Consider the following 16,435-nt stretch of genomic DNA (forward strand, 5'->3'; position numbering starts at 1 on the left):
TGTTTACTTTCCTTATCTTTATTTGACCCTCTGTTCACATTGTTATCTCTACCACATCTTGACTCGGCAAGGTCCGCGTGCAATATCTGCACCGCGGTAAACACGCCATGATTACGTCATGAACTTGAAATAGTGTGATTGTTGTACACTTATATAACCGTGCCCATTGCCCACGTACAATACAATCTGTTGGGGGGGGGGGGGGGGGGGGGGGGGGGGGTGGGGGCGGGGGGGGGGGGGGGGGGGGGGGGGGGGGGGCAGGGGTTGTTTACGATAGTCAAACAATCTTGATAGTGTGTTGGTCTCTCCCCCAACTGACTGTGGTGCTTATCGTCCAGTCAGGAACAGAACATTATCATAATTTATTAGTTATTTAAGCAGACCTGGTCATTTAAAAAAAATCACTGTCCACCTCCCTTAAAAAAACAGGGTTCAAATTGACAAGCTGGGCGCACACGAATGCGATGTCGCTCAGATAAGGCAGCATCTTCGCCACAACTTTGTTTCCCAAAGGGGTTGTTTACGATAGTCAAACAATCTTGATAGTGTGTTGGTCTCTCCCCCAACTGACTGTGGTGCTTATCGTCCAGTCAGGAACAGAACATTATCATAATTTATTAGTTATTTAAGCAGACCTGGTCATTTAAAAAAAATCACTGTCCACCTCCCTTAAAAAAACAGGGTTCAAATTGACAAGCTGGGCGCACACGAATGCGATGTCGCTCAGATAAGGCAGCATCTTCGCCACAACTTTGTTTCCCAAAATCTTGTGCCGCTTCAGATAGCCAATGGAGCGTTCCACGTGGATGCGGGCGATGCTGACTTTTCTGCTGGCTGCTACTTCTTCTGGCGTGAACTGAGTCTTGCCCCACATCCCCGCTGGGATGTTAAGTGTAACTCCTGAAAATTATTCCGCTTATTCTTAACTAACCGGACGATGATTAATCACTCTACACTCAACTGTTACGTGACGTTTCAACACGTTCTCTAGATGGCTCTGAAACCTTAACCACCCACAATGACCCTAACCCTAACACAAACCCGATTTCTAACTTAAGCATATGCTGAAACCTTAACGAGAAATTAGAAATCATAGGTCATAGCATGTTATCTCGCCAGAGGAGCATCATTTTGGTGATTCACAATCAGCATACAAGACTCCAGATGTCAGGAGGTTAGTGGTCATCTACCCGTGGTTTGCGTGGAATTAAGACCTACGAGTGTCTTTCTTGATGGTGGATGAGCATGATACTGATAATTAACGACGTGGTTCAACTTCCGAGTGGGTCGTTATTGACCCAGTTGATCGATTTTAAAAGTTAAATCAACGTACAGGAGTAATGACCAAGATATAACATTTTTTTATACTAGTATTTGTAAAAGTTTGACAACATTGTATTTAATTAATCAATTTTGTGGTCCTAGTGGGTCGCTAATGACCCATTTAACCGATTTTGCACTTGTGATGTCATGTTTTAGGCTGAATTCAAGAAGTTACATGGACATATGTAGTAATAAGCAAGTGAGCCGAGTGGGTCGTTAATGACCCAAATTCTTTATTTTTTTAAATTTAGAGTCACACAGTATTGACCATATGTTTTTAACTTATGCTACAGTTTTGATTTTATCCTATCGTCTTTGTTTCAGAAGTAATAGCCGAAAAACCGTGATGGGTCGTTTGTGACCCGGACGAGTGGGTCGTATACGCCCATAGCTGTATCTTTTAAAGTAAACGAGATACAGATTAGCTTTTTTGCATATCTCATTTTTGCTGTAAAGTGACCTAGTGTGTTAAACGGCATCAAAATCGGCAAACTTTAAAACTCGTCGTCCCTAAATGGGTTAAAGCACAGTTCATCATTTGGAATCTCACTCAGTTCATAATCGCGACCTCATATTAGAGTAAATGTTTTTAATAATACTAATCTCCGCAATTGAACAATTAAACCGAAACATGCTATTTATAGCATTGTTTAGTTATAACTAAACAATGTTAATGTTCCGTTCATGATTGAACGGTTAGCATCACAGTCAGTTGGAGGAGCGACCAACACACTATCAAGATCGGTTGTTTATCTTAAACCCCACCCCCCCCCCCCCCAACAGATTGTATTGTACGTGGGCAATGGGCACGGTTATATAAGTGTACAACAATCACACTATTTCAAGTTCATGGCGTAATCATGGCGTGTTTACCGCGGTGCAGATATTGCACGCGGACCTTGCCGAGTCAAGATGTGGTAGAGATAACAATGTGAACAGAGGGTCAAATAAAGATAAGGAAAGTAAACACACGATATCGATCTGCTCACTTTTCCTGTTTGTGATTGGACGGATCGGTGTCACATGACATAACACCTCTATTACAAGTGGTCGCTGTTCGTGAGGAACAGTCACCAAAAGTGAGTTGCTTACCTGCTGTGTGTTTTCGTACTCTGGTCTTCACTCAAGTTGCAAAGCTGCAATAAACGTATCGCAAAGAACATTTATATCTGAAAATCGTGTTAGTACCAGTTTGATCAGTTAAGGCGAGGATTGCCTCGATCTGTCGGGTTCAGCTTAACTGCCTAGGTCATGAGTAGAACCGAAGGATCAAAACATATGTTGCTTGTTGCTCGTATCAACTATAAAACATCAATTTTGAGGGATAAGAAAGTGTTTATAGGTTCTGAAACCTAGCTAAATCGATTTTTCGTGCAATTTTAGGTCAGAAACAGTCATCAAAATGAGTTAATAAGAAGGTCGATTTCTCGGTTATTTTTCAGCTTTCGTTCAGAAAATAATTCGGGGTCCTCAAAGGGGGGTAACAAGAGGGCGTTACAAGTGTTACAAGCCTTCTATAATACAAAATATGTATCACCTCATCAGCCTGCTTAACATGTGCTCGACCTAAAATGTAAACAAACAATTATCACCTCCTCAGCCTGCTTAACATGTGCTCACTATTAATGTAAACAAACAATTATCACCTCCCCGCCAGTATCCACATCTATAGGATTCGAAGGTTGCTCTAACCAGATCCCTTTCGCTTGCCGTAGCGCACGACCACCAAAAGGAGCACAAGAGGTTCTATTGTAAAACAGCCGCGTCACGCAGTACGCGTAAACACATGGCATGGCTATGTGAATTTCGAAGGAGCAGTCATAGCCCCGTTGGGCCACCTCAATCCTCATATATTCAAATTACCCGATTACTTATTTTTTAGTTCGCGCTACGATATTCCCCTGCGGCAATAATAAGGGGGGAATTTTTACAAAGGAAAAGATTATGCATGGAGGAGTTGATAAAGATTTAAATAAATTAATTTCAACTGAATTGTGACAAAAAGTATGAAACCATTTAATAATTATCAAAAGTCTCTTACAACCTCATTTCTGCCCCTATGATGGAGTATATTTGTAAATATTTGATTTGGTAGCAGTGAACAATTTCCGTTACTTGTGTAATGTGATTGCATCACTTGATTGATTTAATAGATTCAAGATTGCATCTAATTATTGTACCGCGATGCGTTACTGCATGCCGCGCCGCGCACTCAATAAGGCTTCTCACAGCGAGATGCGCTACTGTGCCGCGCCGAGCTGAGATGAATTGACATCGTCAATTAAATCTAATTATTGTTTGAAAATCTTTTCCATCTAGTCGAAGTCTTTCATTATATTATATCAAAATCGATATAAATCTTCTAAAACATTTTTATTATATTCATGACTACTATGTCGGCCGGGTGGTGTAGTGGTAGAGCGATCAAATGGATCAATGGACAACAGTTTGATCATTACAGTGATATTGTATTCTATGAGAAGCAGAAGGAGCTTAAAATTTTACCGATCAAATCTAAGTTCATCCATAATTCAATTACATTATTATTATTAAATCTAAAATAGCTAATAATTTAATAAATTATTAACAGGCCCCTTAACGTGGGCAATAATATACGCTTTATAAATTATATAAACAAATTGAAGTCTATTTTCCAATGTTGTTAAGTGTCTCTTTAGATCTGTTTTGGTCTTTCGTGGGAGTTCCCACATTTGTTGGTTGAGAATGCCCAACATAACATACATGATGCTTGACTGCTTTATTGACCCGGACAGGCACCGGGGGCAGACATCCCAACACCAGTGCGTTGGGACATAGTGTTGGTCTGCTTCAGGACGTGTTAGATCCTAGAGAAGCCGCCATCCCCTCTACTGCTTTAGCTCAGCGGCAGCATGAGCCCTGGTTTCCTGCCACATTGGTACCTCTGAAAGTACAGAAAAGTGGTGGATTTCGGGGTCCAGGACACTCCCTCTTTGTTCTTTATGGTGGTAATATTTCTCTGAGATGTTTGCAGAGTCTTTATTTCATAATCTTTAATCTTTCTAGTCGGATAAATCCTGGAGAGCATCATTTTGTCCCCAAAGAAATTCGACTCTCCTAATGAATGCTTTTTGTGTGCTGCTTTTTGTTAACACTTCATCTAGATAGGAATGTGAGTCTGCCCCACCCAGCTCTTTTTTCAGTTGCAGGTAACTGGTGTCTTGCACCTCCAGACACAATAGGAGCTGGTGTACGGGGGAATCAATGAAGCTGTTACAGAAACGACAGGCCTCACCACTGCCACCACCCATGATCTTTTGGATGTTCGCAAAGAGTGATGAGCAGCCGTGAATGTAGTCCATTATTCGGCTGTCCAGATTTTTACTCGTGTTGTGCCCGAATAAAAAGTTGTTTTTGTCTAGGAGCAGCCCACTGTTTTTGATCTTTGTGATCACACCGAGTATCTTGGTCTCCTTGTTGTTACTGACAGTTCTGCATTGCAGATTTGTTTCGATGCTGTCAATCCAAATCTTATTTTTGTAGCTCATTATGTCTGCCTGAGTGTAATAGGCTAGATCCTTGAAATGTTGCTGCGTTAGGTCTATCATTCTGGTTCCGTGTGACTTATTTTCTTTCCAGAGGAAGTACTTTTTCAGTGACATTGTTAGGACATGAAAACTTGGTATTCTGCTTTCATCAACTTGGTAGAGGGTAGCTGAAAGATTGTCGCCTTGTGTGAGTATTTTGCACATGAATTTAACCGAGAGAGCTTCGAGTTGCACATCCAGTGGTGGTAGGTGGAGAGCAAGTTCGGTTAATTCCCTTTGTGGGTTCAGGACTGATCCAGATATTTTTAGAATTATTTTATTCCAGAAGCTTTTAAATTGATTGAGACACTTGTGAAGCCAAATAGGTGCTGCGTAGAACAGTTTAGTGAGGACCATTGTCTTAAGGAGGAGAGTGAGGCTGTAAACGTTTAGACCATAGTTGCGGTTAGTTGATTTTGTTATTAATCCCCACTTTCTTTTGCATTCTTTAAGTTTTTGAGACGCATGTTTCTTGAAATTGAGGTCCTCATCTACTATTACCCCAAGGACCTTCGTACTTTTGACGTAGTTGATGCTTTTCCCATTAATACATAATTCTGCAGGTTTCTGTTCTTCATTATAGGCTGCAGTTTTCAAGATTATTGCCTCTGTTTTATTTGTATCACAGTTCACTACTAGCTTGTTCTTGATGCACCACATACCATCTGCATTTTTTCATGGCATCCGGAGATGTTCTCAAAGGAAATCATAAGTGTACCATCATCAGCAAATTTGTAGCAGCTTAGATATCTTTTTACCTCTTCCGGGGTGTTGTGCGTCATGTCTTCTATAAAATAGTAAATGATTTGGTAAGCATATCTCTACCTGAATATATTACTGTTGTTGAAGCTGGAACAATGAGGTACACAAGGAACACGGCGTCAGTCATTGAAGGACTTGACACCAGCACATATACCTGCTCTATTGTACCGAACTGCGATAGTTTCAGAAACAGCTTCTTTTATAGAACAATGCTTCTGTGGAATGCATTGCCAGCCTATGTTAGACAGACTGAGAAAATTTCTATTTTCAAAACAAAAATAACTGAATTTATCTGGTCTTTTGACGTATGCTGGCCTGATTAGACGGCCCATCATGGAATATTATATATTTTACTTTATGAATGTTATACTCTCGCACCTGCAGTAGAACGCGCCGTTTTTTCTTAGGAAACAACCAGAAACAGGCGCGTCACGCAGTAGGTACGTGAGTGGCTAGATAGATTGTTATTATAATATATATAATTATGTTATTTTGTTGTTATGCCGTGAAAGTTTGTGGAGTAGTAGCAAGAAGGTATAGTATACATTTATATTTGTTCTATTGATTATTTATTAATGATTTTATGTAGGGTCGGCACCAATGTAATTATGGTTTTACCACCGTGTTTTGGTTCAGCCGAAATAAATTTTGCTTTGATGTTTACATAATGTTTCTCACTCCAGCTGTAGTCTGGTAGTGTTGAGTCTCATGAATATTTTTCTAGCTCTCTTTTTCCATGTTTTTGCCTCACAGGAGATATTGTGGTCTTTTTTTATTGAATATAACTGTAATACATTGATGAAAAGTTTATTTGAATTTTGAAATAAAAAACACGATCGCCTTCCAAGCAGAAGACCCGGGTTCAAATCCGGTCGGATGCAAGTTGGCCAGTTATCAAGCTGTGATTTGGTACAGCTTCGGCTGCACTGGTGATACACACTCGATCTCTGGCTCGTAGGGCTAATCCTCCTAAAGCTAGTATAATGCCTCGGCACAGAGTGGCTTAGGATTACTGAAAAGGAGATTAGCACCTCAATCCATCCCAACGTTCGGGATAGACCTCCCCTTGGCCTTGTATCTTGTTGTATCATGACTACCCACCGCTTCGGCGGTAGTTTTTTAACACATTATACAGAATAAATATAATGCCCATTTGGTGAATGACAAGATATCTAGTGAGTTAAAGCAGCTCACTACAGATCCTAGATTCCTACCTATTGTACAGTTTAAAGTACAGTATAGATTGATATGCTATTGATGATCATTCGAAATATGTTTAACATTTTTTGGAATGTTTCAAATGAAGTAATAGGAAGAATCTAGGGAATCAATTGTGTCAATAATGGAGAGAGACATACTGAATATCTTTAGTTGCATCCTCATGTGGCAAAGAAGCAGTTTATAGATCTTTAAGGTTTACCTGTAATTACACGTAAGATGTAACTTAAACTGAAAAAAGGTATTAAACCTCCTTGTTGGGAAAAGACTGGCCACAACCAGGAGCTGAAACTTGGCCCATGTATTTTTTGGGGTGTCACACAAAAATGTCATGTTTAGAATTTTGATTTTTGCCGTTGTTCTTGAAATAGGAGGTTAACTTTACCCCAAATTCGATTTTTCAAAGAAAGTCAAGTGTTAACCTCATATTCCAGATTTTTCTTCTTGTTCATCTCCAGCAGCTCTGATCAAATGTGTTAAAACTGAGAAAATGTTTTTGACCCCCCCCCCCCCCCCCCTCTGGGCTAACAAGTAACAGGGACAGGGGAGTATCTATCACGGTTCTTCTTTTTTCTTCTATCAGTTGTGACGGAATTGTAATGAACAAAATCCATATAATTATTTATGATATGTTTGATTTCTTGTTATTGTATGTCATTCAAATTTGGTAGACTGCCCCAAACGTTAATGTGGCTCTTGCTATGTGTTGGTTCAGCCGAATTAATTATTATGTAAAAATGTAATCAAGTTTATTTTTCTCTTTTAGTTAGTTGTCATCCGGCCAAACATTAAGCAACTTATATTGCAGTACCATTTATCATTTAGTATTAGGGGTCGTTCACATATTACGTAATCAGCTGAGGGGGGGGGGTTTCCGAATGATTACGCTAGTGTAATTTTGACACAATAGCTATGTCATATGTGTAAAACTGATTACGGAGGGGGGAGGGGGGTAAAAATGTTCCAAAAAATGATTACGTAATATGTGAACGACCCCTTATATCAAAATATGTCATTGTAATTTTGCATGGCTGAAATGTAACGCTTGATTTATATTTTTTTATTATTTGAAAATTCAATTAATTATCATATATATATATGATAATTAATTGAATTTTCAAATAATAAAAAAAGAAAAAAAGTAAGCAATAAAAAGTAACACGACCATTTCAGGTAGCTCAATGTCCAGTGCACTTCCTTTAAACCCAAAGCCTTTTTTGAGTGGTCTGACTGGTAAGCCAGTTATGGTCAAATTGAAATGGGGTATGGAATACAAAGTAAGTACTATCGTTTTAAATCTAATTTTTCAGTATTATCTATTTAACAGGATCAGAGAACGACTGTGATTCCGGTCCCGGGCCCCAGTTGCAGCCGGAATTGAACTTTTTACCGTGATCAACGTCTGAACTTTCTAGAGAGTAGTTTTTACTTGGTTTTACTAGGTGTTACTTGTTGTTACTAGGTATTACTAGGTGTTACTTGTTGTTACTAGGTGTTACTTAAATACTAGGTGTTACTTGTTGCCACTAGGTGGTACTAGGTGTTACTTGTTGTTACTAGGTGTTACTAGGTGGTACTAGGTGTTACTTGTTGTTACTAGGTGTTACTAGGTGGTACTAGGTGTTACTTGTTGTTACTAGGTGTTACTTGTTGTTACTAAGTGTTACTTGTTGTTACTAGGTGTTACTAGATGTTACCAGGTGTTGATAGTCCTCTCCACAGGGTTACTTGATATCAGTTGATAGTTACATGAACCTTAACTTGGCAAACACAGAGGAGTACATTGACGGGGTACTGGCTGGCAACCTAGGGGAAGTCCTCATTAGGTAAACTACTTCACATTACTCTACTGCTTACTTCATTGCTTGCAAATACCTAAAACAGGAAGACTTTTGACGTTGAACTAAAATAGGCATAACATGCAGAATTATAGTGCATTTGAGAACACTTTCCTTTTGTCACATTGCAGGGGTGTAGGAATGATTTTCTTCATGGGGGGGCCAAATTCTAAATATTTTTTGGCGCTTCGCGCCACAGCATAAATTTTTTGGCGCTTCGCACCAAAGCCTTAATTTCGGGGGCCTCACGACAAATCGCGATTTTTTTTCAGTTCTCCACGTCATATTGCGCATTTTCCTTTAAATCTGAGGACCAAATATCACGTTTTCTATAATCAGTATATGAAACCAATCAGTGTCACTTCCACAACCTTCCATATGTAGGTACTTCAAAAAAACCGAAAAAAATATTTTCGGCTCAGAATGATCAGGGCAGTATAGCAACAAAAGTAGTTTCCAAGAAAACTTTGAAAATTTTTGACTTCGAAAATTTTCGGTCCGAGTCATTCTCGAAACGTACCTCTGAAAGCAGAGCTCCCGCTTCCGATCTCGTATTGCGAAGGGGAGGCCAGCCTTCCGAGATCCCATTACAAAGGGGAACCCTCGAGTCCAAATTCGGGCAGTATCGAGATAGCCCGACCACTGGTCCGCGGACCACTGTCCGCGGACCACTGTCTGCGGACCACTGTCTACCAGATCATATTACTGTATAATAACAGTATCCCCTGAATCATATGAATGGTATGTATGGTATCTTGGATGCAATTAGTTACGACTAGCATAATTAATTGTAGCGTAGTAAATTACTGGATCAAACTATTGATTACGATTCAAATGTGGTCTCTCGGATATAATTAGTTACGAATAATATTGATTGCTCAATGAAATAAATGATTACGATTAAAATGTGGTATATAAGTCGTTCGTTTTTGGTGAAGTATTATCAGTTGCCATTCTCTGAGACCATAGTTGTAGTTGTTCAAGAAGGAGTTGATGATAGAAATGATTGATGCAGTCTGATAATAGTTATTCTTTATATATTGCATGATGTGAACTGATCTCGTAAGGTTGCTTAATCGTTTAAAAAGCCTTGACACCACCGCTGATTGGGATACTGTTATTATACAGTAATATGATCTGGTAGACAGTGGTCCGCGGACAGTGGTCCGCAGACAGTGGTCCGCGGACCAGTGGTCGGGCTATCTCGATACTGCCCAAATTCGTATATCGAACCTCGAAAACCGAAAAAAATATTGTTGGCTCATAATGATCAGGGTAGGATGAAACATGAACAAAAGTAGTTTCCAAGAAAACTTTGAAAATTTTTGACTTACAAAATTTTCGGTCCGAGTCATTCTCGATACGTACCTCTGAAAGCAGAGCTCCCGCTTATGAGCTCGCATTGCGAAGGGGAGGCCTGCCTTCCGAGATCGCATTACAAAGGGGAACCATCGAGTCCAAATTCGTATATCGAACTTCGAAAACCGAAAAAAATATGTTTGACTCATAATGATCAGGGTAGCATGAAACATGAACAAAAGTAGTTTCCAAGAAAACTTAGAAAATTTTTGACTTAGAAACTTTTTGAGTTAAACATCTTTTGACTTGGAAAATTTTCGGGAAAATTGTTTTTCCAAAAATTTTTAGAAACCTAAATTAAAAAGTTGGCCCTTTTTGGCCCCTTGCCCAGATTTCATGGGGGGGGGGGCGATGGCCCCCCCTGCCCCCCCGCTTCCTACACCCCTGTCACATTGTAATTATGCAATATAATGCCCTATTATTAAGAATAACTGTACCAGGTGTAACAACGTGTTGTACGTGAGAGGTGTAGAAGAGGAAGGAGCAAGCCAGGAGATCATGGCTTGAGAAGTACACTTCATTATATAGTGACATGTAACTACTAGCCAGGAGATCATGGCTTGAGAAGTACACTTCATTATATAGTGACATGTAACTACTAGAGGAGTACATCTTGTAACTAAGCGCAATTGTGGTAACTAGGTGGTAACAACTAACTAGTTATAGTTGGACAATAGACTTGGTTTTGTCAGGCCACGCTTGAGCGAAGAATTTCAGATATGAACATTATCTCTACTTGATAATTCCACCAAGAAAACATTCTTCAGAAAATGACCTTTTTATTTTGCTCGATATCTTGTATTTTATTTTTATGTTCTTATTTGTCAACTTGATTATTATTATCTATTTAAAAACAAGTTCTTCTTGAGAAATGAGTATCTTGTGTTAAAACTAACAGCACATTGCAAGTAAAAATGTGATTGAAATTACTACAAACTGCAATATTATCTAAGATTAGACAAAATTACAAGTTAACTAATATTTACTCTCTGGAAAAATGAATATAAACAGCATATTATTAACTGCAGTATTTTAAGATGGTTACTAGGTGTTACTAGGTGTTACTAGGTGTTACTAGCATATTATTAACTGCAGTATTTTAGGATGGTTTTCATAGTCCACCAACGCTGCGTGAGACACCTTGCGAGTCAAGTTCATCTCCAAATAGAGCGGAATTCCCGACTTCTGCTTCACACCTCTTGTGTCAGATACAATTCCTCACAGCAGGTAATCTTCAAATCTAAATTACTAACAATTATTACAATTAAACCCTGATTTACCACAAACCCCAATTTCCCGCATACATTTCATTTCCCCAAATAGGGGTTTAATATAAAATATAAGTTAACAATCAAAACAATCAAAACAATCAAAACAAGAGTTGAAATTAGTTATCAGATGGCTCCAGGCTAATAAACTATCCCTGAATAATGAAAAAACAAAACTAATGATCCTTGACTCTAAGCCTAACCTTGATGCCATCCTTGTTGAAATTTGTGATGACCTTACTTTGGTAATCTGTGAAACTAAATCCCATAAGTACCTTGGACTTATAGTTGACAGCAGATTGACATTTAATGAACATATTGATAACATTAAGAAAAAGATATCCAAAAGAATTGGTGCTATGTATAGATCAAAAAAACTTCTCCCTCTTAAGTTCAGGAAGATGTTTGCTAATGCACTTATGTTGCCACATTTTGACTACTTAGACACCATCTGGTCAAGAACATATAAAAAACGACTAGGAGAGTTAGATATCATGTACAAAAAGGTTGCTAAAATAGCCCTAGATGTAAACATCAGAGAGAGGTCGGTTAATGTATACAAAAATATGGGATGGCTTCCTCTCCATTTGAGACGACAGGTTCATCTTAGCTCATATATGTACCGTATAATCAATGAAACATGTCCAAAGCATTTTATCGGGAAATTCTCGTATATTTCTGGTGGATCACGTGAGGCAGAAAACTGCAATCTTTATACTCCTAAATCAAGATCTCACAAGGAGTTTAACTATCTAGGAACTAAGGCCTGGAACATATTACCAAAGTCCCTTAGAGAGTGTGACGACGTTAAGAAATTTTCTAAGTTATACAAAGAAACTCTTATGAATATGGTGCTAACTGATGAGAATTACCAAGGGGATAACTCTTACGATAAATTCATGATCCCACCCAACACTAGCCAATGTATCTAGGCAGTTATGTTATTTCAGTTAAGTTATCTCAGTACATAAGTGAATCCAATCCATCCCCTGCAATCAAAGTATTTCCATGCCTATTAAGCTATTACAGGAAATTAGGAACATCAGTGGAAAGGTGCACTGTCAATCATTATTGCTCCATACCTCCAGTCCTCCTGTTATGTGCAATTCTCACTGCTATGTATGCTCCTCATTTGTATCAATTATATTGATGCTACATTGTTAGAGAATATGAAATAATTTTCAACCGTATTAATTTATTAACTTAGTGTAAATAGCAAGTTTGACAAAGGGATTACGTTTATTTTACCCGGAGTTCGTTTAAGTTTAGTATTGTAAATAGTTAATTTGACGAAGGGAATACGTCTATTTTACCCTGAGTTATGTTTTAGTTCAATCTTGACACAATTTTAAAATTATAATTTAATTATTTTATATATTATATGTATTGTCCATAACTAGGGTGGCCTGCTAACAGAACCATGATCTGCCTTGATTCATCCTTCAGCACAGAGAAAAGCTCCTTTTTTTATACATTATGATTACAGAGGAAATGATATTTAGATATATATTGCTGTGCTGTAAAAATTGACTTTATTTATTTATTTATTTTATTTTTAAAACCCCGATTTACTGCCACTTTTCCAAAAAGAGCTATGTCCTTCCAGAGAGAAACATATGACCATTGCACTTTTATTTGATACATACATTGTAACGAAGAAGTAGTTTAATATCGACATTGCATCGTTGATCGTAGCAACGTTTGGCCACCTAATATATCAGAACCCGACTAATAATTCCCTACGATATTTTTTGCCTTCGGCAAGGTAGAATCTGAAAGATCTACTACTACTACTATACCGTGTGACTCATTTAGGGTGATAGAAAAATAGCAGAGAAGAAGCAGAGTTCATCAGATCACAGTGTTTCAGTGTTTGAGCGCCTGAACAAGGAAGATACTAAGGCAGTTACTGTCACCCAGAAAGTGGTAGGTGTTTCAAAATATTAATTCAAAAAGGTAGAATTAAATTATTTATTAATAAAGAACAATAAGGTCAGAACCTCTATCAGTTCTGTTGTATTATTTCAAAACTTTTCACACCAAATTACCTGGTGTTACCCGGTATTTTATAGGTGTTACCAGAGGTAACAGAGTTTACTAGGTGTTACTAGGTGTTACCCGGCGTTACCCGGCGTTAATCTGCAGGTAGAAAACGCTAAGACTTCAGTGAACTTGTTTGTGATTATAGGAGGTTGCGGTATAGTGCTTTATCTTGCTTACATGGTCCTGTCTGAATTCTTCTCTAACGTGTCACCTTCATCTGTATTCAAGGTACAGGATAACAACACTGTATTATTGTTATTACGGTCTACATTACATGTTTAATATAATGGTTATATGTATTATTATTTAAATAATGAGAATGTTTAATTTAGCTAGAAATTATTATAACATTATATTGTATCAGAAGCATTGTTCATAAAATCTGAACTGATAAAAAAGTCCATAATCTTGGTTTTTCAACACTAAGTCTCGCTTGAATGACTTAAATGTACATCTTTGTTGGGTATATTTTAATGTCGAAGCGTGTAATAAATGTTAGAATTTATTTATTTATTTATAATCGTAGACTACCTTTAACATGGTATATACAGATGGCAATGAAGAAGATAATGAAGGACGAGAGAACGTCATTGATATTGGGAGACAAGATAAAGGGGTACGGAGATCCAAATAGCAGAACTAGGAAACGTCTCGAGCATCAGCCGTACATGGTATGTATAATAACTAATGGGGGGGGGGGGGGGGGATAATGCTCCCTTCATCGCTAAATAATGCCCTGTTCAATTCATCAAACAGATCTCCGCTCTATTTTATTCTAAAATCATTTTCTAATTTGGAGAGGGTTTATTAAAAACATACAACGGCTAACATACTAGTAAGGGGAAAAGTGGTCGATTTAAGGGTTCCGTTGGATTTGAATGTTCACAAGGATTTCTCAACGGAATATGGTAGTTAGGACCCCTACGAACATAATTAGACTTGTTGCCAATTTTGTATCTCAACAGAAACACCACTTTTACCACTTTTTACCACCTTTGTACCACTTTTCTGGTTTGCCAAATATCTTTAGTTGTGAACGTCGTAGAAGGCTGAAAATTAACCTAGAATGTTTATCTTATCAAGGAGTAAAACTTTTGTATCAAAAATTTTTACATTGGACAATCAGCTAATTGGATAATTACCAATTAGTTAATCACCAAAGAAAGTGAAAATTTTTTATTGGCTCAAAATGATTGAAATCGTTTGAAACACGGAGAAATGTAGTTTTTAGAAAAACTTCAAAAATTTTTCACTTAAAATTTTTTTTCGAGACTTCAAAAAAAAAGTTTGAAAATTTGAAAATATTTTTTTTCCGCCAAAAGTGATCGAATTGCATGAAACGTGGATAAAAATGCCTTGCAGAAAAATTTCGAAGATTTTTAGATTGAGGAATACTAAAATCATCAATATTTGAAGTTGGAGTTCAGTAAATCTCGACATATTTTAGTAATTAGGAATAGCTTAGCGGAAAGGGCTGGACCTGAAAAAGGTTAACCACAAAATATTAGAGTTTCGTAACTAATTACAATACAGCTTTATCAAATTCCCACATAAAGAAACAGCACAAAAGGACCATTTAAGATCGAACCGATTTTACCTGCTGTACTATCATTTATTGATTTCAATGATCAAAACCTCTGTCAATCTTGCCAATCTATACCGGGTATCTGAATGTACCGGACCTCTTATTTACCTCTATAATTAGACCCAGTTGTGCAAGAAATGCGATTTCTCACAGGGGTTTCTTTAAACTGTGCACTTTTTATCACTCTCGCAACTCGCAAGAGGCCTGGTAAGTGGTATTATAGGAAGCGAGTGTAAATATACCTTCCATCATCCATTGTGGCTTTTTTGTATTGTGAATGCGCATGCCGCTTCGTTTGCTATGCCATATACCTCGAAATAGCTAGATTTAGAGTAAACTGGTGGTAGCTGGGTGGTGCTAGCATGGATGTAGCAGAACGTAGCTACACGGGGTTTTCATTGGAGTTGGTTATTTTAATGGCCAAAGAGTGCCGGAACTAAAGTTACTTAAGATTGCAGTTTAGGGGCAGTGTAAACCACGGTGTAGTCAGGGACACAGAGCTACAGTGCAGGAGTACTGCAATAGAACAGTGCAAGTGATACAGTCTGCAACAGTAAAACGCCGACGAAGCTAGACTTAGAGTGAACTGATGGAACTGGGTGGTACTAAAATGGAGTAGCAGAACGTACTACATGATGAAAACAGGAAAACTAAGGCTGGTTGAGACCTAAAAAGATGTGAATCTGTCCTGATAGATCCAGTGAAGAGCGAGTAGCGAAGAGTTTGATCACTAACCTAAAGCTCTAAACAAGAAGAGGGCTAAAGAGACTCACTTTGATCAATAAATCCGGTACGGCAAGGTCTGTAGCCTTGATAAGAAGATACCATGAAGTAATTCATGCAGAAAAGTCGATTTATATAAAGGGTTTCGTTGGATCTAAAAAGGGTGGGTCAGTCTCTCTGTTTTCATAAGATTCTGATGAAATGCTGTTAAGCTCAGGACGGTGATCTTTATAGGTCGGATAGCTGTATCTGGTTGCTTCCAGCCCACCCTTGTCGCTTGAAAATAAGTTCTCGCCCCACCTCTTCCAAAAATACAGTTACCAGAGCAGGAAACTCTTCTTCCTCCTCTTCTTTCAACACAAACACAATCAGGTTCCAGCTACTCTCCTCCTCTGCAGCCACAATCTTATCTCCTTCTTCGGAGTTTTACTGTTGCAGACTGTATCACTTGCACTGTTCTTTTGCAGTACTCCTGCACTGTAGCTCTGTGTCCCTGACTACACCGTGGTTTACACTGCCCCTAAACTGCAATCTTAAGTAACTTTAGTTCCGGCACTCTTTGGCCATTAAAATAACCAACTCCAATGAAACCCCGTGTAGCTACGTTCTCACGTTCTGCTACATCCATGCTAGCACCACCCAGCTACCACCAGTTTACTCTAAATCTAGCTATTTCTAGCAACTTTTCAATGCTATCTCCACTCTATCCCGACCCTGGCAATGACATATGGGGTTATTCGAGGTATATGG

At 38.4% G+C, this 16,435-nt stretch overlaps 1 protein-coding gene and 1 long non-coding RNA gene across 2 annotated transcripts in view; both read left to right on the forward strand.

Annotated features, from left to right (window-relative positions):
- The window catches only part of LOC134814257 (uncharacterized), a 90,704-nt gene that overhangs the window by 40,951 nt on the left and 33,318 nt on the right, over positions 1–16,435 (forward strand). The window lies entirely within an intron of this gene.
- Positions 1–16,435, forward strand: part of LOC134814322 (uncharacterized) — a 59,158-nt gene that overhangs the window by 40,945 nt on the left and 1,778 nt on the right. The window contains exons 2-5 of the mRNA XM_063822418.1: positions 11,168–11,293; positions 13,150–13,260; positions 13,480–13,605; positions 13,929–14,048. Coding sequence (XP_063678488.1) covers positions 11,171–11,293; positions 13,150–13,260; positions 13,480–13,605; positions 13,929–14,048 — 480 coding nt within the window. The 5' untranslated portion in view covers positions 11,168–11,170. The remainder of the gene's footprint in view (positions 1–11,167; positions 11,294–13,149; positions 13,261–13,479; positions 13,606–13,928; positions 14,049–16,435) is intronic.

The sequence above is a fragment of the Bolinopsis microptera genome, chromosome 4 (assembly GCF_026151205.1).
Source record: "Bolinopsis microptera isolate Bmic1 chromosome 4, MBARI_Bmic_1.0, whole genome shotgun sequence".
Lineage (NCBI taxonomy): Eukaryota > Metazoa > Ctenophora > Tentaculata > Lobata > Bolinopsidae > Bolinopsis > Bolinopsis microptera.